At 49.2% G+C, this 25,731-nt stretch overlaps 5 protein-coding genes across 5 annotated transcripts; 4 read left to right on the forward strand and 1 right to left on the reverse strand.

Annotated features, from left to right (window-relative positions):
• Positions 1 to 8,437: 8,437 nt before the first annotated feature.
• Positions 8,438 to 8,599, forward strand: DEU56DRAFT_746826 (uncharacterized protein; the record flags this gene model as incomplete). Its single annotated transcript, XM_041349231.1, has 1 exon — positions 8,438 to 8,599. A coding segment is annotated over one exon (162 nt), but the record flags the coding sequence as incomplete, so codon positions are not given.
• Positions 8,600 to 12,712: 4,113 nt separating this feature from the next.
• DEU56DRAFT_834759 (uncharacterized protein) lies at positions 12,713 to 13,234 on the forward strand. Its single transcript, XM_041354721.1, has 3 exons — positions 12,713 to 12,980; positions 13,030 to 13,042; positions 13,102 to 13,234. The coding sequence occupies exons 1-3, from the start codon at positions 12,844 to 12,846 to the stop codon at positions 13,171 to 13,173; spliced, it is 222 nt and encodes a 73-aa protein (XP_041202733.1). The 5' UTR covers positions 12,713 to 12,843; the 3' UTR covers positions 13,174 to 13,234.
• Positions 13,235 to 16,230: 2,996 nt separating this feature from the next.
• On the forward strand, positions 16,231 to 17,629 carry DEU56DRAFT_904693 (uncharacterized protein; the record flags this gene model as incomplete). The annotated part of the gene is made up of 9 exons (XM_041356680.1): positions 16,231 to 16,264; positions 16,342 to 16,396; positions 16,521 to 16,586; positions 16,676 to 16,769; positions 16,843 to 17,010; positions 17,047 to 17,088; positions 17,228 to 17,288; positions 17,370 to 17,416; positions 17,483 to 17,629. 9 exons carry the CDS (start codon positions 16,231 to 16,233, stop codon positions 17,627 to 17,629), a joined length of 714 nt encoding a protein of 237 aa, XP_041202734.1.
• A 302-nt stretch (positions 17,630 to 17,931) lies between these two features.
• DEU56DRAFT_834812 (uncharacterized protein) lies at positions 17,932 to 20,119 on the reverse strand (the record flags this gene model as incomplete). The annotated part of the gene is made up of 6 exons (XM_041354722.1): positions 17,932 to 18,158; positions 18,257 to 18,377; positions 18,498 to 19,184; positions 19,299 to 19,451; positions 19,504 to 19,927; positions 20,009 to 20,119. Coding segments are annotated over 6 exons (1,596 nt in total), but the record flags the coding sequence as incomplete, so codon positions are not given.
• A 1,335-nt stretch (positions 20,120 to 21,454) lies between these two features.
• Positions 21,455 to 25,665, forward strand: DEU56DRAFT_927653 (uncharacterized protein; the record flags this gene model as incomplete). The annotated part of the gene is made up of 13 exons (XM_041358623.1): positions 21,455 to 22,737; positions 22,792 to 22,852; positions 22,993 to 23,080; positions 23,134 to 23,475; positions 23,528 to 23,622; positions 23,669 to 23,782; positions 23,831 to 24,145; positions 24,198 to 24,482; positions 24,535 to 24,750; positions 24,801 to 24,942; positions 24,993 to 25,404; positions 25,457 to 25,595; positions 25,648 to 25,665. The coding sequence occupies 13 exons, from the start codon at positions 21,455 to 21,457 to the stop codon at positions 25,663 to 25,665; spliced, it is 3,510 nt and encodes a 1,169-aa protein (XP_041202736.1).
• Between the last annotated feature and the right edge of the window lie 66 nt (positions 25,666 to 25,731).

The following is a 25,731-nucleotide window of genomic DNA, read 5'->3' on the forward strand; positions in this document are numbered from 1 at the left end:
TGAGAGAGGCGAGAACTTGAGGATATCCGACATCCTCATCATCTGGATCAACTGGTGCGGGAGGAGGGAGATTAGACATTTGAGTGGGATCTGTGACGATGGGCGCCAATGTGGTTGAGTCGCCAGGAGGAGGAGGGATTCCATTGATTCGCGCATTGCGGATGTCTCGTTGACGTGTGAGACGGGATTTCTCCTGGGTAAGTTTGTCCCGGAAGGCTTGCCCTTTCGCAGTGGGTACTGGGAGACGTCCAGACCGGCGGATAATGGAGCTATGGGGATTGGCGTCGTATACATGCGCTGGAATCGGAGGAGGTACAGGCGCTGGGATGGACGAGTCTACAGGTGCTGGAATGGGAGGGTCTACAGGCGCTGGAATTGACGGTTCGTCCTCTTCGTCTTCATCATCGTTGGTGCGCCTAAGATTGGACTCGTCGAATATGACATCGCGGGAATTGTAGAACGCGCCAGTAATTGCATCCCTGCATCTCCAAGCCTTAACGCCGGGGGGATAGCCCATAAAGATGGCCTCATGAGACCGTGGGCCAAGTTTCTGCTGCAACTCGGTAGGGAATGCGCGTGAAGCACCTGCTGCCAAAGACACGAAGGTGGGCCAGATTAGGCTGAACGCCATGTAGCATTTGATATGGTGTTTTCCCCGCTGGTAGTGCACGCGACTCTGTCCGATTGAACTAAATAGCAGGCAGTTAGAGCTGCCTCACCCCATAAAGAAGCCGGCAAATGCGCGAAGTCCAGCATCGCATACATACGACCTTCGATCAGTACACATCACCCTCTCTGCCTTCCCGTTCTGCTGATGAGCATAGGGGGCAGAGCGTTGACGCTGGACACCGGTTTGCTCGAGATCTGCCGTGAAGGCGTCACTCATGAATTCCCCCCCGTTGTCAGAACGGAAGGCTTTGACCCGAGTACCCGACAAGGTTTCCCAACGAGCTCGTAGTGACCGCCACGCGTCCAGGGCTTGGTCTTTGGAGGCAAGGAGTTGAAGATCAAGGGCATGAGTGTGATCGTCGAGGAAAACGATGAAGTATCGCTTGCCATGCGGCGTAAGCGTTGGAATTGGCCCACAGACGTCTGAGTGGATCAGATCAAGGAACGTTGACGCACGTGCGGTTTCGGAAGGGTGGAATGGGAGCCGTGGATGCTTTGCTAGGATGCAAGACTCACAGTGAGAAAGTGGGGACTTGGACTCGATAGTGACACCCCTCGCAACTTGATGAAGCCTCAAAACAGCATCCTTTCCGATATGCCCGATGCGTGCGTGCCAAAGGTCAAGTGATAAGGGAGTGTGGACGAACGTCGCAAGCTCAATGTGGGTAGGTGTGCATGATGGTGAGGAGGACGCCGGAATGAATTCCATGTCGGCTGCATAGAGTTTTCCAGTTGCAGGCAAACTGCCCAGCATGATGCCTTTGTACGCGAGCTCGCATGTCATATTGCTGCGGAAGTTAACGTCCCATCCCTTAGCATTCATGCAACTGACTGAGAGAAGGTTGAGGAGGGCATCTGGTGCATGGAGACAGTTAGACAGTCGTATGCGGTGTCGTTTTCCTCCGATCGTTAGCCACGCTACACAATTTCCACGTCCAGTCGTCTGTAGGATCCCATGATTCGCGGTGTGCACAGGAACAGTATCCGCAGTGGAGTACATATGAAAATACTGCTTGTCTTTCACCAGGGTGACTGTGGTTCCAGAGTCGAAAATTGTGGTGAAAGGAAGGTTGACAGCACACGATATATCATCGGGAAGATCTGTGATGGACGTGAACGACATATCGTCGAAGAGACTGGTGATGGCGGCAGCGGCGACAGCAGATGGTGGCGAGGTGGCGACACTGGGAGTGGGAGTGGTGGTGACAACAGCGGCAACTGCAGACTCTTTCTCCTGTTTCTTGTTCCGCATCCACGGAGCCTGACCTTCCATGCCCCCACCTTTGCCGTAGCAATGGGCGTGGTCATGGTCACCTTTATTGCACCCGGGCGTCGTGCAAAACACTCCGAGCGGGTTGTGTTTGTGAATGCGCAACCCGGTGATCGAGTTGGTGCCGTTCCCAGTAGGTGTACTAGCCACATTCGCATACTCCGATCCAGGACGTGAAGAGTGAACGTGCTGGGTGACAACGTGTCGTGCGGCCTCAGATGTAATACGGGAGACACAACTCTCGAAGGTGAATGTTGGCGTGGAGGTCGGAGACATGGATTCGTCGTGCATGCGTTGTTCAAGCAGCGCCTTGAACTGTTGCCAGAGGGGTGTCTGAGGAAGACCCATAAGCATGTGGTATATGGCATCAGTCTCGTCCCATGGTGCACCAGCATCAGATAGACGCTCGCGAAAGACGGCGTGCTGTGAGACGTAGGAGGTGGCATCTGCAGAGTCTTTCATGCGGAGCGCTTGAACTTGTTGTCTAAGCAAGTACTGCGCGCTCATGTCAGTGCGGTTGAAGTGCTCCTGCAGAATTTGCCAAGATTTGCGTGCTGTGACTGTATGCGACCGAGGGATGAGGGATTGGACGGACGAACTCAGTCGTCGAGTGATGAGCTCCTTGGCTTTCATATCCTTGAGTAGCCATTCACGCATCTTCGCTGTTTCAGCTTCCGTGATGGCATTTACGTCGGCAGCCGTAGGAATGTAAGAGGGAAAACCGAGAAGATCCCCAGGTTCGGACTTCGTGTTGATATGGCACCAGTAATCCTCGCACGCGAGCGCGTACTGCATCTTGGTAGCCCAACCGACATAGTTTTCCGTACCGAGCAACTCGGGAATGTGATCATGTTTACCCATAACGATACCGTCGTTGAGTAAAGTATGTTTAGCGAGCGGCGTGCAGTGCGAGAGCAAGTTATGTGTTGAGTTTCCGGTTTGTGGCTTATATTAAGCCAGGGCTCATAACCTGTAGAAACTGACACAATGCTCAGTGTTATGGATAAACCGCTTGTTATTAAGTAGTACCTGACACAATGCTCAGCGTTATGGATAAACCGCTGAGGTACAAACAATGAGAAACAACAGAGATAAAAGGTGTCTAATGGGTCCGTGATGCGATGACTAATACGTGCGGAGGTTGTCGATGTTGTCATCCAACAACTACTACTTACTAGTCCTATCATTTTATTTTGAATTGAATTATCATTGGCTTCGTATTAATGTGCTGCTAGCATGCAAGAACAAAAACTATACTAGCAGTACTGGTAGTGTAATAAGAGTGCTATGGAACACCATACACCACTGTATGACACTGCATAGCAGGTTTGTGCTATACAGCGTCATACAGCGCTACAGTGTTGTGCAGGATTGTGCAGCGCTGTGCCAGCTGTACCCGACTGCACAGCATGACACATCCGAAGCACACACTACGGCTCGGCTGCACATGGGGGGACCTTCCTGCGAACCCTGAGTCACTGTACGGCAATATGCAGTGCCACATACCCCATTTGGGTTTTGCTGATGCACATCTCTGGTACTGAACTCTCGGCATCAGCTTAATGGTCAATTTCACCGCATTTTCAAATAGGTTTATCTGTCGATTTCAGCAAGTCAGAAAACAATGTAAAGTATGGATCGGCAAGTTGCACACGCCGGTTGAATGCGCATCAGGCAAGAATTTGCGACAGATGTTTTCTCCGCCCATGTAAGCACTCGACTCAAACGAATGTGCTCGTCTAAATTGCTATTGTGTCTTTATCATAGAAAGCTTTCTCTGGGTTTTTTCCCCCTTACATGTACGGCACAATACGCGATTCAGAATGAACACTGTTGAAGACATCCAGTTCGATACCAAAGAGATCTTCCGCCTGTCTGGTGCAGGTGGAGAACCCGAGACATAAGCTCAAGCTCGAGCGTGAATGTCACACTCCTGCCTTGATTGATGACAGACTCGATGTGACATGAACAGATCATCGTCGAGATTTCCGGCAACATGTCAATTGAAGAAATGATCTACCTCTTGCATTAAAACTCGTCTCAGCCGTAGATGGTGAGCTGCGCAATCTGTCTGTTTTGGTGAAAACCCGGAGCTTCAGCCCACCACCACTGACGAACCATTCGGATTTGTCCTCGGCGATTCGGAATAACCGTGAAGCGCCATTCTTCAGGTTGACAAGGTTCAGAATCCTGGTGATAAAGGTATCAACTTTTCTTTGGCCTCATACTTGCATTGACAACGTGCATCCTACAGACCAGCGTCGGGAAATCTTCGTTGATACGTCACGCATTCGGAATGGGCTGCCCAGCACGACACCAAAACACGCAGAGTTGCTAACACCTATTCCCATAGCTCACAGCCTGCTCTGAAAGATCAGCTCCACGCCATCTGGTGAGGCCTCTGTCCTGCCGAGTCCGTATGCCTAGCTGACGCCAAACCGGAAGGCTTTGCTTTGAAATAACCCGTACATACGGGCATGTACTGGAGACCGGCACGGAGGCATTCTTCTCATTGAAGCGTGACGGCGTGTTGGGGAAACAGTGCGTTGATTGATCTCTATCACTATTCACAGGTGGCAACTCCCCCTTTTATCAGAGTCCCCTTGTCCTGCAAATTATTGTCGAGTTGTTGCATTTTATTTTACCTGCACAAGTCATATAGCGACGGAGTTGTCTTAATGGAGTGACAACGGTGAGGACTGAAGCTTCCCAGTGAAAACGAGCAAACGTAGAGGTGGATATAAATCGAATAGGGTAGATACAATAGATATAAATCGAACAGCGCTGATATGTATTGGCATCAGTCGCTACTACTGGCAGCGCGCCTCGAGGCAACACCGTGACTAAGGAGGAGTTCACTGGATCTGACGGAGACGAGTAGCAGCCGTCTTCCAACGGATTGACGATGTGTAGAATACGATTGAGCCCAAGTAGCCGATGGTGTACGATGCCTAGGTAGGAGGCTGCGAGATTTCTTGAGATGAATTGGACACAGCTTGACGCCAAGCCATTCACCTTGCATCTTTGGGACTCTGCGTGAACACGCGCAGGTACAACTGCAATGCTGACTTGTGTTCCATCCAACAGCAATAGGGATTACGGAGTGGCAGATGCATTTTTGGGCGCTTCAACTGCACAGCCTATGCTGCATATAAGGCGAACACGAGGATACAGCATGACAAACGTACCAATAAGCGATGAACTCAACTCTGACTTGACCGAAACGCCCATTATCCCCTACTATCCGCCCGTCGCTGTTGTCCTCGGTATGTGATGAATTTGGAATTTTGTGGGTGAAAGCTGAGACGGCGCTGCACTCGGTAGTTGAAATTCTGGAATGTCTTCACCAACCACTAAAAAGAAAGAGATATCAGCAATAACGCCTCGCCAGAAATTTGAAGGACACACCGATTGGGTCCGCAGAGCCATACACCTACTTGACGGACAGCAGATCATTACTTGTTCAGACGATGGCTCGCTGCGTGTATGGAACTTGGAGAGCGGGAAACAGATAGGAGAAGACTGGCGGGACGGAGACAGTCCAGTGTACAATATAGCGTTGTCTCCGGATGGGAAGAAAGTGGTTAGCGGGAGTAGTGACGGTGGAGTGAGGTTGTGGAGCATCGAGACAGGCAAGGTCATCGCAAAATGGACGGGGCACACACAGCCAGTGTGGTCTGTTTGTTGGAGTCGAGATGGTCAGCGAGTACTGAGTGGATCTTGGGATGGGACAGCGAGGCAGTGGGATGTGGGGAGCGGAGAGACAATCCTGGAACCCGGGCCAATCAACACAGGGCATCAATATGTGAACGCAGCCATCTATTCGCCAGGCACCACCAGGATTGCAACTGTTGGATATGATAAGCCAGACTATGACGAGTCTTTGATTAAAATCTGGGATGCCAAGACAGGCGAGCTTGTCGCAACTCTCAAAGGACACACAGCTTTGGTGTGGTGCCTGGCTTGGACCGCAGATGGAAAAACACTCATCTCCGGGTCAAACAATAACTCAATTCGGACATGGAATACAAAAACTTGGAAGCAGATCGCAGTTCTCGATCACACTTCCCATGTCTATGGCATTGCAATATCCCCAAATGGCCGCATCCTCGCAAGCGCATTATACGACCGGACAGCGCGATTGTGGGACCTCGACAACGGCCAGCCCATCAGTCCTCCACTCCAGCATGCAGATATAGTTTACTGCGTATTGTTTTCCGCGGATGGAAAACTACTAACGACTGGCTCCTGGGAAAACGTGTACACATGGGATGTTACTACCATTCTTAAAGAAGCTGGCCTCGACGAACTTCTGTTGGATCCAAAGGTGAGTCACAGGCATTCATTACATCCTCATCATTGAACGCGCTCTACCAGGCTAGCAAGTCAGCACTCCGTGTACGTGACACCGTCTAAAATAGATTTCATTACGTTCAAACCTATAAACTCTAGGAAAATGCTACACGACATCCTGCCCAACGACACCAACCTGCCCATCGGATACCCCCGGGCTTTTTTGATGTCCCACCAGATCATTCTCATGTACGTTGTTAGTATCCTTCGAGTTTTATCCTGACTTCTGTGGCAGTCTCAGTTCTCTGCACGAAGCCGCCTCCACTCCTTAGCACCGCAAGGAAACACATTTCTTGGCCGCTTATTCCACCGCAGCCCCTCCGATCCCCATGAAACATCACCTTTCTCTCCTCTCGATTGGGCTCAAAACATTTTGAAACGGCGCGGACAGAGTGGTGAAGGTATAGAGTTGCACGGGCGCAGCCCAGCAGTTGTTGAGGTCCCGTATGCAAAGGGAAAACGCGTATGTTTTCTTTCCTTCCCAGATGTTCCACTCGACCTGACATTGTGCAGAGGAATGCTTCTGCTAGAGAGAGACGGAAAACGGGCTCACGGCCTCTCAAGCCCAATGCCACGCAGCAATCCAATGGTGCGACTCAGACGCAGTCATCTTCGCAAGCACAGCCAGCTGTTTCCGACTCGTCTACCACACATGCTGTCGGTAATACAACTACAGCTTCAACATCAACAACCTTGCGCCCTCATGCGACGATAAGACACGCTGGACGCTGGACTCGCTTCCGGCTCTTCATTTGTTGTCTGTCTCCTGAATACACGGATGGTCGTCATTAATCCTACGATTTCCTCGTCCCTTATGATGATTTCTTCAGTGCTTCTTCCAGATCAGACGCCTTTCTGCTACGTTTCATACCGTCATTTTCCATACCACACGCCTCCTGATCTCCGTCTGCGATATATAACACACTGAAGCTATGGGCCCAACGTTTATCTCCACAATATGTATCGCAGTCAGTACGTCTCGGCTCTCGAATCGAGTCTGGCTGATAGTACTTATTTGAAGGATTCTTTCTTTTGTATGCATTGCTATATTTTAACACCGCTGCCCTTTCTCAAGGAAGTGTGGGTGCTATCATTCTCTCTTGACTCACGCGCGGACCTCTGCTTCGTGTTGCACCAGAGAAGAAAACCAGAGAAGAACGTTTATCGTTTACCAACGAGCTCTCGACGCATGCGTTGACCGTCATCCTCAAGTGTCTGCTACGGTCCTGATACTGATGCCATCCACAGGTAGGTTATGAACATCCAAGACTCGGAGCAATCAATATCCCCATATCACACAAGCTCTCGCCCGTCCGTCCATGCCACGATCATACCCACATCCGAGAAGACGCGCATTTTCGTTACAGGTGGAACTGGTAAGTTCTTGCTGACCGTATTCCGACTCAATGCTGACTGGCCATTGCAGGGCACATTGGCGGGTCCAATTCATTTCCTATAACTGCTCTCATTTGCTCTCCCGCGAAGGTTGTATCGCTCAACAGCGTCGGAGTTGTAGCTGTTGGCTCCAACAAAGATTTCGAAAAGCTGACAGAACATGCCAGAGTCGCTACCCAACACGCAACCTGATCGTGAAGTCTACATCGAAGTCGTTGCTGCTGGTCGAAAAGGTAACGTCGCGTCTTACCCAACACATCTGTTGTTAATGTCTCGTAACATAACAGGTGACGTTCGGACATCTGTCATTTTGCCTTCGACTTCGACGATATATGGCATCGCGAACACATCATTGGTCAGACTCGGCGTCCAGAATTCCTACTCTCAACAAATCCTTGGTCTCATCAAAGCTGGCATCGACAGAACTGGGCGGTGTCGTCGGTAAAGGGCTGAATCTATGACCCAACATCCACATCAATGACGTAGCGACTTAATAAATCATCGTTTTCAACGCTGCCATGAAAGGGTCAGGTGAAACAGACCATGGTTGCAAGGGCTTCTGTTTCGGCGCAAATGGAGAACATCATATAGGCAGGATCTAGGACATTATCGTAGGCTTGTTGTGTGAGATGAAGCTGGGCAGAAGTCTGGCCTACAGTTTTCACGGAGGAATAGTTGATGAAGTATTTCGGGGCAGGTCTTTGATCGTGTTCGTTGTCCGTGGACTACTGATGAAACGATCATTCATAGGGCGCCTATCTCGGATCGAACTCCCGTGCACGTGCGGAACGAGCCAAATTGATTGGGTGGAACTCGGTGCATACCGTCAACAGTCTTTGGGCTAGTCTCAGGCCAGAGACCGAGGCGATGGTGGAGATACTAAATGCTTATATTGCGAATCACAGAAATTAACAAGGATTTGTACGATGCCAAAACATACAGATGCAACTTCACTATTGAAGGCCACGCTTCAGGCAGGCAGGCAAGTCAACATAACCGACAGGAGCGAGTTAATATTGGGCTGCACGTCATTAATAGCTTCACGAATATAGTCTCATGTAGGAGAGCCTCGAAGGTCCTTCCCGATGCCACTGTCGCCACGACTTGGTACTAATGATGTTTATTGGAAGAAGGAAGACACCGCGCGTGCCACCATGACTGAGGCCACTTTATCTTTGTCTGTTGTCAATTCAACTTCTCCTGATGCCTTCTTAAGACAACTAATTCCAGCATTGAACATCATGGCACGTAGAAGAGCTGAGCGTTGAATTTTTCGGACTCAAGAAGGCAAAGGATAGCGTGGGAGCCGTACTCAGGATCCTCCCACTATTAAGTCGATTTAAACCATGAAATTTACCTTGCCAAGGTAAACGTCGTGAATTAGGTTCCGTGATCATTCATCCTGCGGAGCTGCACATGCGGATCGATATCGACGTGACTGAATATAAGTGCCATAGGGCACGAGCAAATCAATCAAGGACTGAAATCAAGTCGAGGTGTGAGCAGCATATTAAGATTGGTGAGCAATATCTACTCACTGCGCCTCAAGTTCCACTCCTACCCGGTGGGGCCTTCCTCAGATAAGGAGTCGGTGGTTGGATTGATCAAGCCTGAAGCCGAGTTAGGAACCCTAACGTCAGCATGCACGTCAACCCATCTAACAAGACACGTACTAGAACCAGAGCTGCGGAGACGTGAAACCTGTGGAGCTGAAGATGCGAGATGAAATGGAAAAGACTGAGGCATCTGTGGGGTGGTTAGGTACTATCATATTTGAACCAACTCCTCGACGTTCGAAACAGAACTTATCAATTCAGAATCACAAGTTCCAGTGGCGCATACGGGCAGCATCCGACAGAAGTGGAGGAGAAGAACGAAGCGCGTAGCTGGGAATGTTCCTTCGCCTTTTTCGTGAAATGGTTCTGTAAGCAGAAGACGACTCAGAGGGATCCGATTGTGAATAGTTCCAACATAAATGTCTGACGAGGAAGCAAAAAAGCAGTGAACTATGAGGGAATGTGCCAGAGCCAATTAGATAACGGGCACTAGCACATAGGCCACGCAACTCACCGGAATGCTAGCCCATCTTCCTATGGAACAGCAGCAGCCATCGAGGATGCACGAGAACACTTCACAGCGAACAGCCCAGGTCTTATGTAGTTGTTGAGAACTAGCTAGTCATGGAGCGAGACTTCGTGGGTATTGAACCTGGTGGACACTGACAAATGAGGCTTGGGCGCTTTAGCTGCACAGCCCATGCTGTATATAAGCTGTGAACACGAGAATAATGCATGTCAAACGTACCAGGAAGCGGTGAACTCAACTCTGACTTGACCGAAACGCCCATTATCCCCTACTATCCGCCCGTCGCTGTTGTCCTCGGTAAGTGATGGATTTTGAATTTGGTGGGCGAAAGCTGAGACAGCGCTGCACTCGATAGTTGAAATTCTGGAATGTCTTCGCCTACCACTAAAAAGAAAGAGATATCAGCAATAACGCCTCGCCAAAAATTCGAAGGACACGCCGATTTCGTCAACGGTGCCATACACCTACTTGACGGAAAGCGGATCATTACTTGTTCAAATGATGGCTCATTGCGGGTATGGAACTTGGAGAGCGGGAAACAGATAGGAGAAGACTGGCGGGACGGAAAGAGTGGAGTGTTTAGTATAACGTTGTCTCCGGATGGGAAGAAAGTGGTTAGCGGGAGTGACGACGGTGGAGTGAGGTTGTGGAGCATCGAGACAGGCAAGGTCATCGCGAAATGGACGGGGCACACACAGGCAGTGTGGTCTGTCTGTTGGAGTCGAGATGGTCAGCGAGTACTCAGTGGATCTGATGATGGGACTGTGAGGCCGTGGGATGTGGAGAGCGGAGAGACAATCCTGGAACTCGGGCCAATCAAGACAGGACATGCACGAGTGTTCGCAGCCATCTATTCGCCAGGCACCACCAGGATTGCAACTGGTGGAGATGATAGCCGAGATGATTACGAGCTCGAGTCCTCGATTAAAATCTGGGATGCCAAGACAGGCGAGCTTAAGCTTGTCGCAACTCTCAAAGGACACACGAACATGGTGTCGTGCCTGGCTTGGACCGGGAATGGAAAAACGCTCATCTCCGGGTCAGCCGATAACTCGATTCGGACATGGAATACAAAAACTTGGAAGCAGATCGCAGTTCTCGATGCGCACACTTCCACTGTTAATGGCATTGTAATATCCCCGAATGGCCGCATCCTCGCAAGCGCATCAAACGACGAGACGACGCAATTGTGGGACCTCGACAACGGCCAGCCCATCAGTTCTCCACTCCAGCATCCAAATGCGGTTTTCTGCGTCTCGTTTTCTGCGAATGGAAAAATACTAACAACTGGCTGCGATGACAAGAAAACGTACTCATGGGATGGGGCTACCATTCTTAAAGACGCTGGCCTTGACGAACTTCTATTGGATCCAAAGGTGAGTCGACAGGCATTCATGACATCCTCATCTCTGAACGCGCTCTGTCAGGCCAACAAGTCGGCACTCCGTGTACGTGACACCCTCTAACAGATTTCATTGCGTTCAAACCTACAAACTCTAGGAAAATGCTACACGACATCACGCCCAACGACGTCAACCTGCCCATCGGGTACCCCCGGGCTTTTTTGATGTCCCACCAGATCATTCTCGTGTACGTTGTTACCATCACTTCGAGTTTCATCCTGACTTCCATAGTCTCAGTTCTCTGTACGAAGCCGACTCCACTCCTCCTCAGCACCGCAAGAAAGCACATTCCTTGGCCGCTTATTTCACCGCAGCCCCTCCGATGCACATGAAGTATCACCGTCCTCTCCTCTCGATTGGGCTCAAAACCTTTTCAAACGGCGCGGACAGAGTGGCGAGGGCATAGAGTTGCGCGGGCGCAGCCCAGCAGTTCTTGAGGTCCCACATGCACCGGGACAACGTGTATGTTTTTTCTCCTTCCCAGATGTTTGACTCGATTTGACATGATGCAGAGGATTGCTTCAGCAAGAGCGAAACGGAAAACGAAACCATTACGCATTACTATGGGAAGCCCACGGCCTCCCAAGCCCAATGCCCCGCAGCAATCCAATGGTGCGACTCAGACCCAGCCATCTTCGCAACCACAGGCACCTGTCTCCAATTTGTCTACCACACATACTGTCGGTGATACCGCCGCAGCTTCAACGTCAACAACCTTGCGCCCTCATGCAACGATAAGACACGCTGGACTATGGACTCGTTTCTGGCTCTTCCTTGGTTGTCTGTCTCCTGAATACACGGATGGTCGTCATTGATCTATCGCCTCGTCCCGTATGATAATTTCTCGCGTGCTTCTACCAGATTTCACGCCTTTCTGCTATGTTTAGAACTGTCCTTTTTCATTCCACACGTCTCCTCATCTCCGTCTGCGATATACGAGGCACTGAAGCCATGTGTTTCGTCTTTCTGGGCTCGTCGATCCGATTTACCTTGTACTACCTATACATGTATCGGCTGCATCACTACAACCGCTCTGATGAAGACTCCTTGACGTATCTTCCATGCTGAATGAGGGGGTTGTAGTGGCATGGGCTTGAGTAATTACTACGTGCCTTCAAGGCTTCCTTCGTGCGCCAAGTCTTTATCTGCGCTACAATATTTGGTGACCTGCCGCCTTTCATTCTCCTTCCTGAAGTTCATCATCCGAGGAGGACTCATCCGCGGGACACTTCACAACACATCTCCCAAACTTGAGCTCTGCTACGTATCCATCCTGAACTGTCGTCACCCCAACAATCTGCGTCCTAGCCTGATCCCCCATCTCCCAATGTCTCCGCCTGCTTCAACTGCAAACACAGCCACTACATATATTGTTTCGCCTCTCACGGACTCGACATATCCCTCATGCAATCAGCCGCAAACCGTCTCGTCGACGAACACGACTCCCGCGATTTGTGCAAGTTAGACCCAGGAAAACAAATCACCAACTTCCACCGCTACATCATGCGCGCACAGATCAGTCCCATCTCTCCAGATTCCGATGGCGATAACTGAACATACTTCGATCTCGTAGGATCAGCTTCCCTATACCATCAAGTCCAACATATCACGGCCGTCCTTTTCCCAATTGCAGCAGGACTAGAATGTCTATCCAACATCTCATCTCTGATGAACGTTTCTACGAAAGAATCAGAATCAGCCCGACATTCAATTGCCACTTGTGGATCGCAAGCCCGATATATCAGATGGCAGACGCCCTCCCTCCCATGCTCTGGGATTGTGAAGAATTCACAGATTGCTCAAAAGTACGCTCACATTTCTCGTAGAGTATCACTCAGGCTCAATTTACATCAGTATCGTGGATAAGGTTCGGCTCAGTTCAAATATGCGCTGAGTGAATCTCATGGATGCAAATCGTGACATTAGGCAAATCTTCTCCCCATAGATAAAGTCCTTGAAGTTGGTCCTGGTACGGAACCTTACTGTAACGATTCTTGAAAAAGCCAAAAATGACACCGCTGGTGAGGCAGACCCACGGATGGCGGTTGAGTTTACAAAGCAAGTTCGGGGAAAGTGTGTGCGTTCACCTTCTATCTGGGTTAATACCATCAACTGACAGCTATGTACTCATCGGAGGATCAGAATAACGAAACATTGGCATAATCATTTGAAACTTTGTAAATGCCGATCTCCCGTATTTTGATGTATGCATATCCAACACACCCTATCAAATATAATCGCCCCTTGTCTTCCGCCTTCTCTATCATCGACTCATCTTTCGCGTTGCAATCCTCGTGTTTCACAGAGAATTTGCCATGAGGCTTGTCGCTTGGGCTGGGACTGAGCTTTGGTCGTGGCTATCCGCGAACATGCAGTTATATTCGAAGGTGATCCTGGTGATGCACTTTGGGACAAATAACTTCTTACCAGCACCGCAAATTGAAGTAACGGTATATGCGCGAAGCCGGCTTGAACTGTCCCTGGCTTGGTGAATGTCCGTTGGCAGCAGGGTGTCCCAGAGACATGGAGTTCTTCCCAAGATCGCATTATCTAGCGAATGACATTCAATGATCCGTGAGACAGATCTCGGGTGAGGATGATCAACCCATGCGTTGAGAGCTCGTTGGTAAACGTTAAACGGTCTTCTCTGGTGCAACACGAAGCAGAGCTCTGTGCATAAGTCAAGAGAAAATAATAGCACCCACGTGCACTTCTTTGAGAAAAGGCAGCGGTATTGAAATGGAACACATACAAAAGAAAAATTCCTTCACATAAGTACTATCAGCCAGATTCAAATCGAGAGCCGAGACGTACCGACTGCAATGCATTTTGTAGAGATGTAAGTTAGACCCCATGGCTTCAGTGTGTTATACATCGCAGACGGAGATGACGAGGCGTGTGGTATGAAAAAGGACAGTTAGGTTTAAATGTAGCAGAAAAGCGTATGATCTGGTAGAAGCACTCAAGAAACCATCATAGACGACGAGGAAATGATAGATTAATGACGGCCATCCGTGTATTCAGGAGACAGACAACAAATGAAGAGCCGGAAGCGAGTCCAGCGTCCAGCGTGTCTTATCGTTGCATGAGGGCGCAAGATTGTTGACGTTGAAGCTGTGGTTGTATAACCGACACCGACATCAGGTGCGGTAGACGAATTGGAGACAGGTGCCTGTGGTTGCAGAGATGGCTGGGTCTGAGTCGCACCATTGGATTGCTGCGTGGCATTGGGCTTGAAAGGCCGTGAGCCCGTTTTCCGTTTCTCTCTCGCTGAAGCATTCCTCTGCACAATGTCAGGTCGAGTGGAATATTTGGGAGGAAGAGAACACTTACACGTTTTCCCTTTGCATACGGGACCTCGACAACTGCTGGGTTGCGCCCGTGCAACTCTATACCTTCACCACTCTGTCCGTGCCGTTTCAAAAGGTTTTGAGCCCAGTCGAAAGGAGAAGACGGTGAGGTATCATGTGCATCAGAGGGGCTGCGGTGGAATAAGCGGCCAAGAAGTGTGCTTCCTTGCGGTGCTGAGGAGGAGTGGAGGCGGCCTCGTGGAGAGAACTGAGACCACGGAGGTCAGGATAAAACTCGAAGTGACAGTAACAACGTACATGAGAATGATCTGGTGGGACATCAAAAAAGCCCGGGGGTACCCGCTGGGCAGGTTGACGTCGTTGGGCGTGATGTCGTGTAGCATTGTTCTAGAGTGTATAGATTTGAATGCAACGAAATCTTTTACGAAAATGTCACATACACGGAGTGCCGACTTGTTGGCCTGACAGAGCGCGTTCAGTGATGAGGATGTAATGAATGCCTGTCGACTCACCTTTGGATCCAATAGAAGTTCGTCGAGGCCAGCTTCTTTAAGAATGGTAGCAACATCCCATGTGTATGCGTTATTATCCATGGAGCCAGTTGTTAGTAGCTTTCCATCCGCGGAAAACGAGACGCAGATAATTCCACGTGCATGCTGGAGTGGAGAACTAATGGGCTGGCCGTTGTCAAGGTTCCACAATCGCGCTGTCCAGTCGAACGATGCGCTTGCGAGGATGCGGCCATTTGGGGATATTGCAATGCCATTAACAGAGGAAGTGTGATCGAGAAGTGCGATCTGCTTCCAAGTTTTTGTATTCCATGTCCGAATCGAGGAATCGGAAGACCCGGAGATGAGCGTTTTTCCATTCACAGTCCAAGCCAGGCACAACACCCGACCTGTGTGTCCTTTGAGAGTTGCGACAAGCTCGCCTGTCTTGGCATCCCAGATTTTAATCAAGGACTCGTTATCATCAGGCTTATCAAATCCACCAGTTGCAATCCTGGTGGTGTCTGGCGAATAGATGGCTGCGAACATATATGCATGTAGATGCCCTGTGTTGATTGGCCCGGGTTCCAGGATTGTCTCTCCGCTCTCCACATCCCACTGCCTCACAGTCCCATCTTCACACCCGCTCACTACTCGCTGACCATCTCGACTCCAACAGACAGACCACACTCGCTGTGTGTGCCCCATCCATTTTGCGATGACCTTGCCTGTCTCGATGCTCCACAACCTCACTCCACCGTCACTACTCCCGCTAACCACTTTCTTCCCATCCGGAGACAACGCTATACTGTTCACTCCACTGTCTCCGTCCCGCCAGTCTTCTCCTATCTGTTTCCCGCTCTCCAAGTTCCATACCCACAGCGAGCCGTCATATGAACAAGTAATGATCCGCTGTCCGTCAAGTAGGTGTATGGCTCCGTAGACCCAACCGGTGTGTCCTTCAAATTTCTGGCGAGGTGTTATTGCTGATGTCTCTTTCTTCTTAGTGGTGGGTGAAGACATATTCTAGAATTTCGACTGTCAAGTGCAGCGCCGTCTCAGCTTCCACCCATCAAATTTAAACATTCATTACTCACCGAGGACAACAGCGACGGGTGGTTAGTAGGGGATAATGGGCGTTTCGGTCAAGTCAGAGTTGAGTTCACCACTTCTTGGTACATTTGACATGCTGTATCCTCGTGTTCGCTTCACAGCTTATATATATAGCATAGGCTGTGCAGTTGAAGCGCCCAAGAATGCATTTGCCACTCCGGTCTTCCATGGCGCAGAGTGTGATATTCTGTAGCTTCAACGAGACTTCAATGTTTATTGTCGCTGGACTGTTAAACACATAACATGCCTCAAAGGCGCAAGACTTTCAGTACCTGATAAGCAGTATCAGATTGCCGATTGGTGTATTCGGTATGTCGAAATCATCTTTGCCTTCTCTTCTTTCCTTTCCCCTCCAAATCACAGGACAGATCCTGCATACTTTATGATGCGATCATCCTTTTCAGAGTTCAGCGCCAACTATATCGGCCAATAGGAAGAAATTTCATGACCTTGTGACACGGATACATCGAACCCTCGTCATTGCACCAACCAACCACAGGTAAGCCAGTCCTTGCATTCGCACATTTCTTATCTCCATCACATTATTATGATTATGAAAATCGGTTCTCAGACAATCTTCCAATCCAGCGTCTCCTTGGGCTTTGTCTCAACACAACTAGCGACGCCTGTCTCTACCGTGGCTTCGGCAGAAGTGCCTGACGGAACCACTATCCTTGGACAAGTAGAAATCCCGTTCATTCCTCCCGATCAGCGACAACCCTGTTTCAGATGATACAATTGTAGTCATGGGTCAGGCCAGGCAGAAGAAGCGCAAACGGATCAAGTCCACAGTTTGGGGCAAACCCCAAACTGGAGATGAGGACGAGGCATTCAATTACGCGACCATGCCGAACCTGCTCGATGATGTCCCACCAGCCCCTGAGGAGCTCAACACGAGAAGAAAAAGAAGCAGAAAGCCAAGGGTATGTGATCGCTTGTTTTCTCGATCTCCTTTGAAGCAATCCTCCAGCATCCCACAATCTTCCTTCGGTAGAAACGTGGTATGCTTACGCTTACCGGACTGGTGACAGGTACCGGAATCATAGAGTACAGCAATGTTGGCGCACCACTACGAGATATGCGCGAGGTTAAGAGTGGTCACAAAACTCATACATTCTCTGTGCCTTCACATCCTGACAGGTGTTGTTCATATGCTATATCACTCCTATGTGCGATTTGAACAACATCATTTTGCTCCCGTGTGAGTGGGCACCATGCTGAGGTTTTCGAACAGAGATTGTCGTTGTGCTATTTCACTCGACCTGTAACTTGAAACATGCAGACCAATACCGCGAGGCAAACGCAAAATTCCAATGCTTGAGTACTACTGTACGACAGACGGACTAAATCGGCAATATCTTTCGTGGAACAGACTTTCCTGGAATTCTGTCGCAGCAATTCCCGGCTGTGAATAGCCAGGCTATGGTTACCTTCACGCCGAGATGTGTACACGTACACGGTGCATTTTTCGGTAGCCGTCTCGTCACGGTGACCAGCATTGTGATATTTCCTTTGGAGAGCGCAAGATTAGCTCGTGAGTGACACCTTTGACTGTATATGAAGCAATACGTCTCGCGTCAGAGGATTCAAACTTCCTCTGTTTCATCTTTTTCATGCGCAACTCATGACTACTAGCTAGCATCCGAACTAAGCACCTTGTCAAACTTGAAGTTCCGTCGTGTTTGGAGTTGATCTTTGCCTACACCAGGCCCAGGTGCTTCTAAGTTCTTACCATCGACATCTTGTACGTGTCATGAATGTTGGAAGAGAAAGTACTACGATTGCTAGAAAATATTGATCTGGTTCCTGGATTCTTAGTCGCGATCCAAGCATACAAATTCAGCCACTGTCCGTCAACATCTTAAAAGATCAGCATACCGTCAGTCTGAGTACAACAATACTATCAGTGTAACAGCCAAACCACCACACCAACAAAGTCCATTCCCCAGTATCACCGAATCCTGCACCACACTAACAAATAATACACTCCTTCCCTCTCTCCTCAGTCTTCACCAACTTCGCCTCTAGCCGTGCTCGTAAACTGCCATCAGGCGCGATATGCGGGGATGTGCTGCAAACAGACGTTAGCGTCTATCACTTCAGCCCCCCGGTCTGCCATTGGATTCTGGGAGAGGGCGCGCGGAGAGTAAGGCACGTTGAAAAACTCACTCAAACATTAACCCGCCCCCATCTTGTTCTCCAAGCGGTACTACAATCGATGAGACATACCACGTGCCATGTTCTGACCAGGTGACAGGTTTGGCGGTAGGACATGGTAGGGCATGTGGATCTGGAGAGACGTCAGTTTGTTCCATGTGTGATGAATATACGACCAATATCCATTCAAAACAAGGTTCTATTCTTCGTCGCAGGAAAAAGAAAAAAACGCAGTATCGAAAAGAAATCTCACCTCCATTATTCCTCACATTACAGGCAAGCATAGCCTCGCCCGCACAAAAGCGGAGCACCACCGGTGCACGCCCATTCGTACCCAACGAGGCATTCTTCAGCTTCACAAGCTGCTTCTTAGGCGCGTGAACTGCGACCGTATCCAATACAGATGTTAACGTTTGGGAAGAAGAGGACGACGACAACTGCTTGAGCGAAGGAGATGAAAAACTTTGTATCAGCGCGCGGTGGGGGTGCGCAGGAGGTGGAAGCAGCGTCTGCGCATGTTTCTGTGTATGTGCACCAGAGGACGCCGCATGGCCCGGAGAGATAGGTGAGGAAGGAGGAGAAGGCGAACGCGCGTGTGCTTGTCCATCATAGTTGAAGTCCCACTTCTCCGCTTTACAATCCCGAAACCCCACTCCGTTCTCAAAGCCATAGCCTTTATCTCCGCTTGAGAAACTTGCGCTGTGGATGTGCCCTTTTAGCGGGTCCAGGCCCTTCTTTCTTGGTGAACGTGGGGAAGGCCCTGGAGAAGGGAGGGGAGGAGGTCGGTCAATGATTACTACGGCATCCACATAGGTCGGTAGGCTGTGATCGAGGAGGGAGAGTGAGATGTGCAATGGCCCTACAGCTCTTTTGGACTTGGGGGACTTGGAGTTGGGTTGGGGACGATCGGTGATGAAGAAGGTTAGGGCGAATATGCGGCCTGAAAGGCATAGAGCGTTAGTTGGGTTTTTCTTTGGCAAAGAAGATGATAAAAACTGGAGCAAAAATCATAGCAGAAATAAGGAAGTAGCAGGAGCAGGAGCGGAGTATTCACCAGACGCAATAAACTCCACACTCACACTTCCAACTGCCCGTATACGTTTCTGCCACATCGTGATATCCAATGTTGCAGCAAAAGCACCATCAGGGCCCACTTCAATACGCACTTCATCTGGTGGGCGCTGACCAAGAAGCAGTCCATCAGTAGCTATTAACCCAAAAGCATCAGCCCCAATCCAACTACTCAACTCAAGACTCACCACTCCTTAACCCACTCGCGCACAAGCCCACACTGAGTCTGAGGCTCTGAAATAACACCTTATTACTCGCTACCAAACATGCCTTCCTCATGTCGCTTAGTGTTGCAGGCGTTAATGGAGAGGCATGCCTGAGCAAAGCATCAAGGAGAGGGGGGCGATAGTTGGCGATAGCCCAATATATGGGGGTATGACCTGTCACAGCCGACTTTTGAAGAAGCGTAGACAGTGATAGGTTCTTCGCAGAACAGGACTGGGCGCAGGAGGCTAGAATTTCATGTGGATCTGCGAGGGCCAGTTGCGGAGATTTAGGACTCAGGTTAATGGAGCTGGTTGGCGAAGGAACGACGAGATCTTGAATAAGGGTAAGCACAGACCGACGGACATGTTTCGTAGCTTTGGAGGATGTAAAAGGGAGGAGAGAGAGCTATGAGCTTGGGCTAGATTTTGGTTTATGTGCCTTGGCGTGCTTGCGCTTCTGGCAGGAGGAAGATGTAGGTGGGGGCACAGTTTGGCGGGAATCAAGCTGTGGGCGCTCTGGGAGCACTTTGTCTACGTCCGGTGGTAGTGTTGGGACATCGTTATGATGTTGTGTTGTAAAGTCGATGACCATAATAAGCTTGCGGTTCGGTGGCTATTGCCTCCATATAGTAATAACGTTTGATCCCGCCGAGTAATTCCGAGTGGTATGGACGCCCATGATCATGATGTACATGATGCTCAATTGCGCGATTCAGAATGAACACTCACTGCGGAAACGAGATTTTAGCCAGATCCTAAACAGAGGAAGACAGCGTGTGTAAAACGACTCTAAACGTACCTACCCTTGTAATCAGATGTAAATCCGACGTGTAGCAAATTTTGTTCGCTCGGTCCGAAGCAACACATGTAAACAGACACTTTTCCAACATCGCCAACACGTCTATTCGAATCCCGTTTATACTCTTCAAATATCTGCTATTCTACCACTAATCAACACCGCATAGTCAATATTTCGACGTCTGTTTAGGCCGTGCTTGGAGCAAAGTAAGTTTTTCGAAAATTCGTCTAAGTCCCGCGTTACAGCTTGCACTTACTACTCACGCTATGGCGGCCCGCAACGCAATCAAGCTAGAGCTGCCCGTGGAGGTGAAAGCATTTAAATTCACGTTTGAGTGTAGAACACCAGGTCCCATAGTAAGTCCCTTGTGCAACTCAACTGATGTCAACTAATTTTCTTTGCAGACCGTTGAAATATCTATCAGAAAGCCTCTCCAGCAGCTAAGCTCACAAGCTGGTATTGTAGAGGGTCCCAACACCAGCGACACGCACACCGAGACGCCGGGAGTGCTTGATGATTGGTTAAAGACCCAGAAAACTGTAAGCGTTTGCATAGTAGTTATATTGATTTCTCTTACTAAATACATTTCAAGCAATATCAATCATTTTTATCGGACGTTGTCAAGGGAGGTCCTCCGGTAGTGGACGATAGTGTGACAGAACCTGAATCGGAGCCGACTGCTGAAGATATCGTGAGTTTTTCTCAGTTGTATTCGTTCGTGTCTCGCTGAATAGCACATATTTAAGAAGTGTGCTGATCAAGTGCTCGTTAGCAGTACTGAGCAACTGGTCGACATCGTTGACGAGAGCGTGACCGAACCCGAATCAGATTATGATGTGGATCCAGAGCAGGAGGTGCAGACTCCTGTAGCCTTCACCTGCTTCTACGAGGCCATGAATGTGGTACTCTTTCTTTTGTTTATCCTTACTATTAGTACTTACAAATTTCCAGCGCACCAGCAAAGCTCAACTGTGATTCGTTCCTAATTTCAAGGCGTCGCAGGTAGCTCTATGTAGTACCTGCTCATAAATCTGTGTAAAGTAGAATGCAAAGCTCACGTGACACATCAAAACGCGTCCGATTCCCTAAGTCAAACACATACGCCTCCGAACCCTGTACCGAAGATTGACCAACATGCCACCCCTCGTACGCTGCTACTGCAAAGTTACAAACTGCAACGGCGTTCTTGTTCCATCTCACGTATTTCGCTCACATGAGCGCTCTGATTTACGTCAACGAACTCTTGCTGATCAGGCCAACTTTACCCGGCGAGTTGGGCAACACGTCATATCACAGGATGTTGGGCGAGTTCCTCGAGGATTTTCGGTTCCATTACACGAACCTCTCCCTCCCTTGTCTCCGGAGTTTCACGATCCTTTGGAGGATGCCGTCTTGGATTATGGGGTTCTTACTGATGCAGATCTAGGTATCCCAACACCAGGCAGCCCCTTGCCCAACCTTGGTCCTAATATGCGCAGTCCCGAGGCTCTTATTGCGGCTGTCGAGCACTTTGACGCATATAACAATGCGACAGCTGCTGGCTCCCGGCGCCTTACGGCTCATGACGCGCACCAACTTCCTCTTGACCCCGCGCAACACACTTTTGAACGGCAACTTGAGAAGACCGTGGAGGAAATGCAAAGAGAACAAGCTGATCTTGATGACGAAGAGGAGATACAGGATTTCGATGGAGATGGATGCTTTAATGTACCCGATGAAGAAGACGACCGTGCGCCTATACAGGCAGAACCAGGGGAGGACGACCCTGATCCCTTCTTTCCTGACGAAGACTACTTTTCAGAAGACCACACGGATCTTTCGCACCTCCCTCACCATCTGCTAGTGATATATGCACTCGTCTCATGGCTTTACCTCCAGTTTCACCTTCCACGAGTTGCGTGCAACGCACTCCTTGCGATATTGGCTTGCATTTTACTCTCGATTGCACCGGCCATCGACACTCCTTTCATAACGCTTCAATCCAGCAATCGGGTACTTGGTGTGGATAAGACTATCTACACTCTTCCCGTCTGCCCATCTTGCCGTGAAGTTTTCCCTCCTGCGGGTTCGCTGCATACCGTGGATACCTGTCCGATCTGCCTCGATGATCTTTTCCTGCCAGAACACACTCTGCGGGGTAACCAACGAGCAGTCAAGTCCCCAGTGATAAAATATCCTTATCTTCCGCTTTCTGAACAGCTGAAATCTCTATTGAAGATACCCGGCTTAGAGGCACTACTGGATGGGTGGCGCATGAAACCTCGCGCTGCAGGACAATACACCGATATTTTTGATGGCGCAGTGTGCCGCACCAAACTCAAGGATCCGAATGGTAAATTGTTCTTCTCAAACCTTCCTCATGAAAAGAACGGTCCAGACAACGAGCTTCGTATCGGCGTCAATCTTGGGTTGGACTGGTACGTATATAGAGCATGTAGGTATCTCTAGTTGCTAACAAATCGTGCTTGTAGGTTTTCATACATCCGCAGCAACATCGCACCATCTCACTCTTCAGCTCCAACGTCATTCTCGGTTTGTAATCTTCCCCCAGAGTATCGGTAAGTGCGATTCATTCAACTGAGTCTGATCTACTAATAATCTATAGATATCGTACATCGAATCTTATGTGTACGAGTATACTTCCTGGTCTGAAGGAACAAAATCCAGACTAGATTCAACGCTTTCTTCGTCCTATCGTATCGGATCTCTTGCGCTTGTGGAAGTTTGGTATCAGGGTTCCGACGGAGTCTTCTCCTCATGGTATGTGCATTATTACTACTACATCATTGTTCTGACCCTCATCCGAACGTTAGGGAGACTTGTCCGCGTAATTCTAGTTGCTGTCGTATGCGACAAACCTGCTGCTCATAAAGTGGGTGGGTTTGCTTCCCATTCACATACTAATTTCTGCACCCTCTGTTGGATCACTCTGAGCGACAAAACCACACCGGCTGCCTTTCAAGAAGGAGCATTCCGCCCGCGGACAAACGAGGAACAGCGTGAGCTAGGTGACCGTTACCGAAATCTTCCAACAGCCAGCACGCGCAAGAATTTTGTCAAGGACTTCGCTACACGATATTCTCAACTCTCCCGATTACCATACTTCAACTTAGTCGAGCAGATCGTTATCGATCCGATGCATAATCTGTTTCTAGGTAAGTGACACGGGCCATCGCTAGCTACGACACAAATTAATATTACAATCAGGTCTCGTCAAGACGCATTTCTATAATATCTGGGTACAGAGTAAAATTCTACGCCCAAATCACGAGCTCGACGCATTCCACGAGATGCTTGCAGACGTATGTTCTAGTCTTTTAATGCATTCATCATCTAACAAATTCGCAGTTTATAGTACCAGGAGCATGTGGCAAACTACCAACAGATATCGGCATGCCGTCTGGGGGATCCCTAACAGCCGATCAGTGGTTATTGCTCTCGACCGTGTATGGACCCATTATCGTGAGTGACGTCTGCATTAATATTAAAGTCTAAACTATTGTATTCTAGATACCTCAATTATGGGCCGCGTGCACGCCTTCAGATGCCAGTGATCAGATACTCCATCAACGTGTGGCCGCCATCGAGAAGCTTGAAGCAGAGAAGACAGTCAAAGCTACCTGTAATGCTGACAATAGAAAGGCTCTAGCTGATGCGAAGAAACACGGGAAGGATGCTTATGAGGCAGAGAAGGCACGCATTGCCGGTCTGAAACTGCAGGAAGCAGAGGCCAGGAACCAAGAGAAGCTTCGTGCTGCTGCTGCTAAGCAGGCAGAGAAAGCTAGAATTTCCGCAGAGAAAAAGGCGCGAGCAGCTGCGCTCAAGGTATGTTTATTATTTGCTGCATTTTGAAGTCATAAAGTTGATTATATTCAAGGCAACCCGTAAGCGCAAAGCTACGACACAGATGGTTGACGATCTCACCGAAGGAGAAATTCACCCTGCTCCTGCCCCTCCGCCCGCTCCTACTGCTCCAGCAAACGAAGGCTTTGACATTACTGACGACAGTACTAACACTAAGTTCTGCCTACATCCAGACGATCCTGAAAACTTCCTCAAGCTTAGCGCTGCGCTTCGCATCATTGTCCGACATCAAATATCTGACCAAGATATCAACGACGTTGATAGGCTCCTCCGTGAATATACTTACGGACTCATTCATGTGAGTAAAATTCACACATTTGGAGAGTTTCTGATTCGTTACGACTTGCCAGCTGTACGGATCAAGTTCCATCAAGCCTAATCATCACTACGCAACTCATGTCAGTGAATGCGCGCGTAATTTTGGCCCTTTGCACGACTTTTGGACCTTCCTCTTTGAACGCCTCAACAAAGTACTCAAATCCTACAAAACGAATAACCACGGAAACGGCGAACTCGAGACGACATTTTTCCGCGAGTTCCAGCGTACTTGCCAAACTAACCGTATGGTATGTTATGTAGCGCTGCACTAATGTTCACTTGCTTACGATTACTACAGACTTACACTCTTGTCCAACGTCCAAAGGACTCGCTCCCAAGCGCGGTTGCCGACATTATGATCAAAGCATCCAACGAAGAACGAGGCACGGTAGCCGGGTTAGCGGCGCTATCAAAAGACCTTGACGATGTCGTCGCCGATGGTTAGTTTTAAATTATCCTCGTTTCACTGTCTGACATACATGTGCATTAGCGGATCAAGTGTACATGCTCAGCCCTCGCCACCACCTGAAAGACCTGTCTACCGATACCTACCGACTTCTTGCTGAGACTCTTTGTCTTCATTTCCCCCTCACGCCAGTTCACTGCCGCATGGATCGCCCGCTTCTATCTCATAGCCTTCCTCTCAACTGGCAAGCCATATTTTTCGACTACGTTGTCCTTCGTGGGAAGCGCTATTATGCCTCTCGGACAACAGGATCTAATCGTTCGTCTTTTGTTCATGTCGTCATTCCAAACAATGGTTCACCCCGTCATGCTTATGGTGAGATATTGGAGATTTTTCAGTTTGAGCAGAATTTGCGTGGACAAGGAAATCGTATGTGGTTCGCACGAATGCGCTGGCTCAAAGCTTGGCGTGCAGAGCCATCTCCATGGGACAAGTTGTATGTTACAAGTTTGACTTACAGCCTGCTTTATTCACTGACCATTCAACAGTTCAGTCGTGGATGTACGCCTTTGGGAGTTGGGCGAATATTTGGACCGCGACACTCAACTACCGCATCTCATTGACCCAGACTGGGTGACGGGCCAGCTTGCTATGATGACTGTGTCCGTCGGCGAGAGCAAGACAAAGGTGTGGGCGACAATTGATATTTCAAAGGTAAGTACTTGATACGCATCTGCAGAAGTTGACTCGCTGCTAACAAAATACAGTAATAGCGACAAAATTTTGTGTTTGTCAAGAAAACGGTTCGTCAAAATCTTTTCTC

The sequence above is a fragment of the Suillus clintonianus genome (assembly GCF_016758775.1).
Source record: "Suillus clintonianus strain FC179 chromosome Unknown DEU56scaffold_129, whole genome shotgun sequence".
In the NCBI taxonomy this organism is placed as follows: Eukaryota; Fungi; Basidiomycota; class Agaricomycetes; order Boletales; family Suillaceae; genus Suillus; species Suillus clintonianus.

What these genes read in the sequence shown, in the direction of transcription:
- DEU56DRAFT_834759 (XM_041354721.1), top strand. Translation starts at nt 12,844, where the DNA reads ATGAACGTTTCTACGAAAGAATCAGAATCAGCCCGACATTCAATTGCC.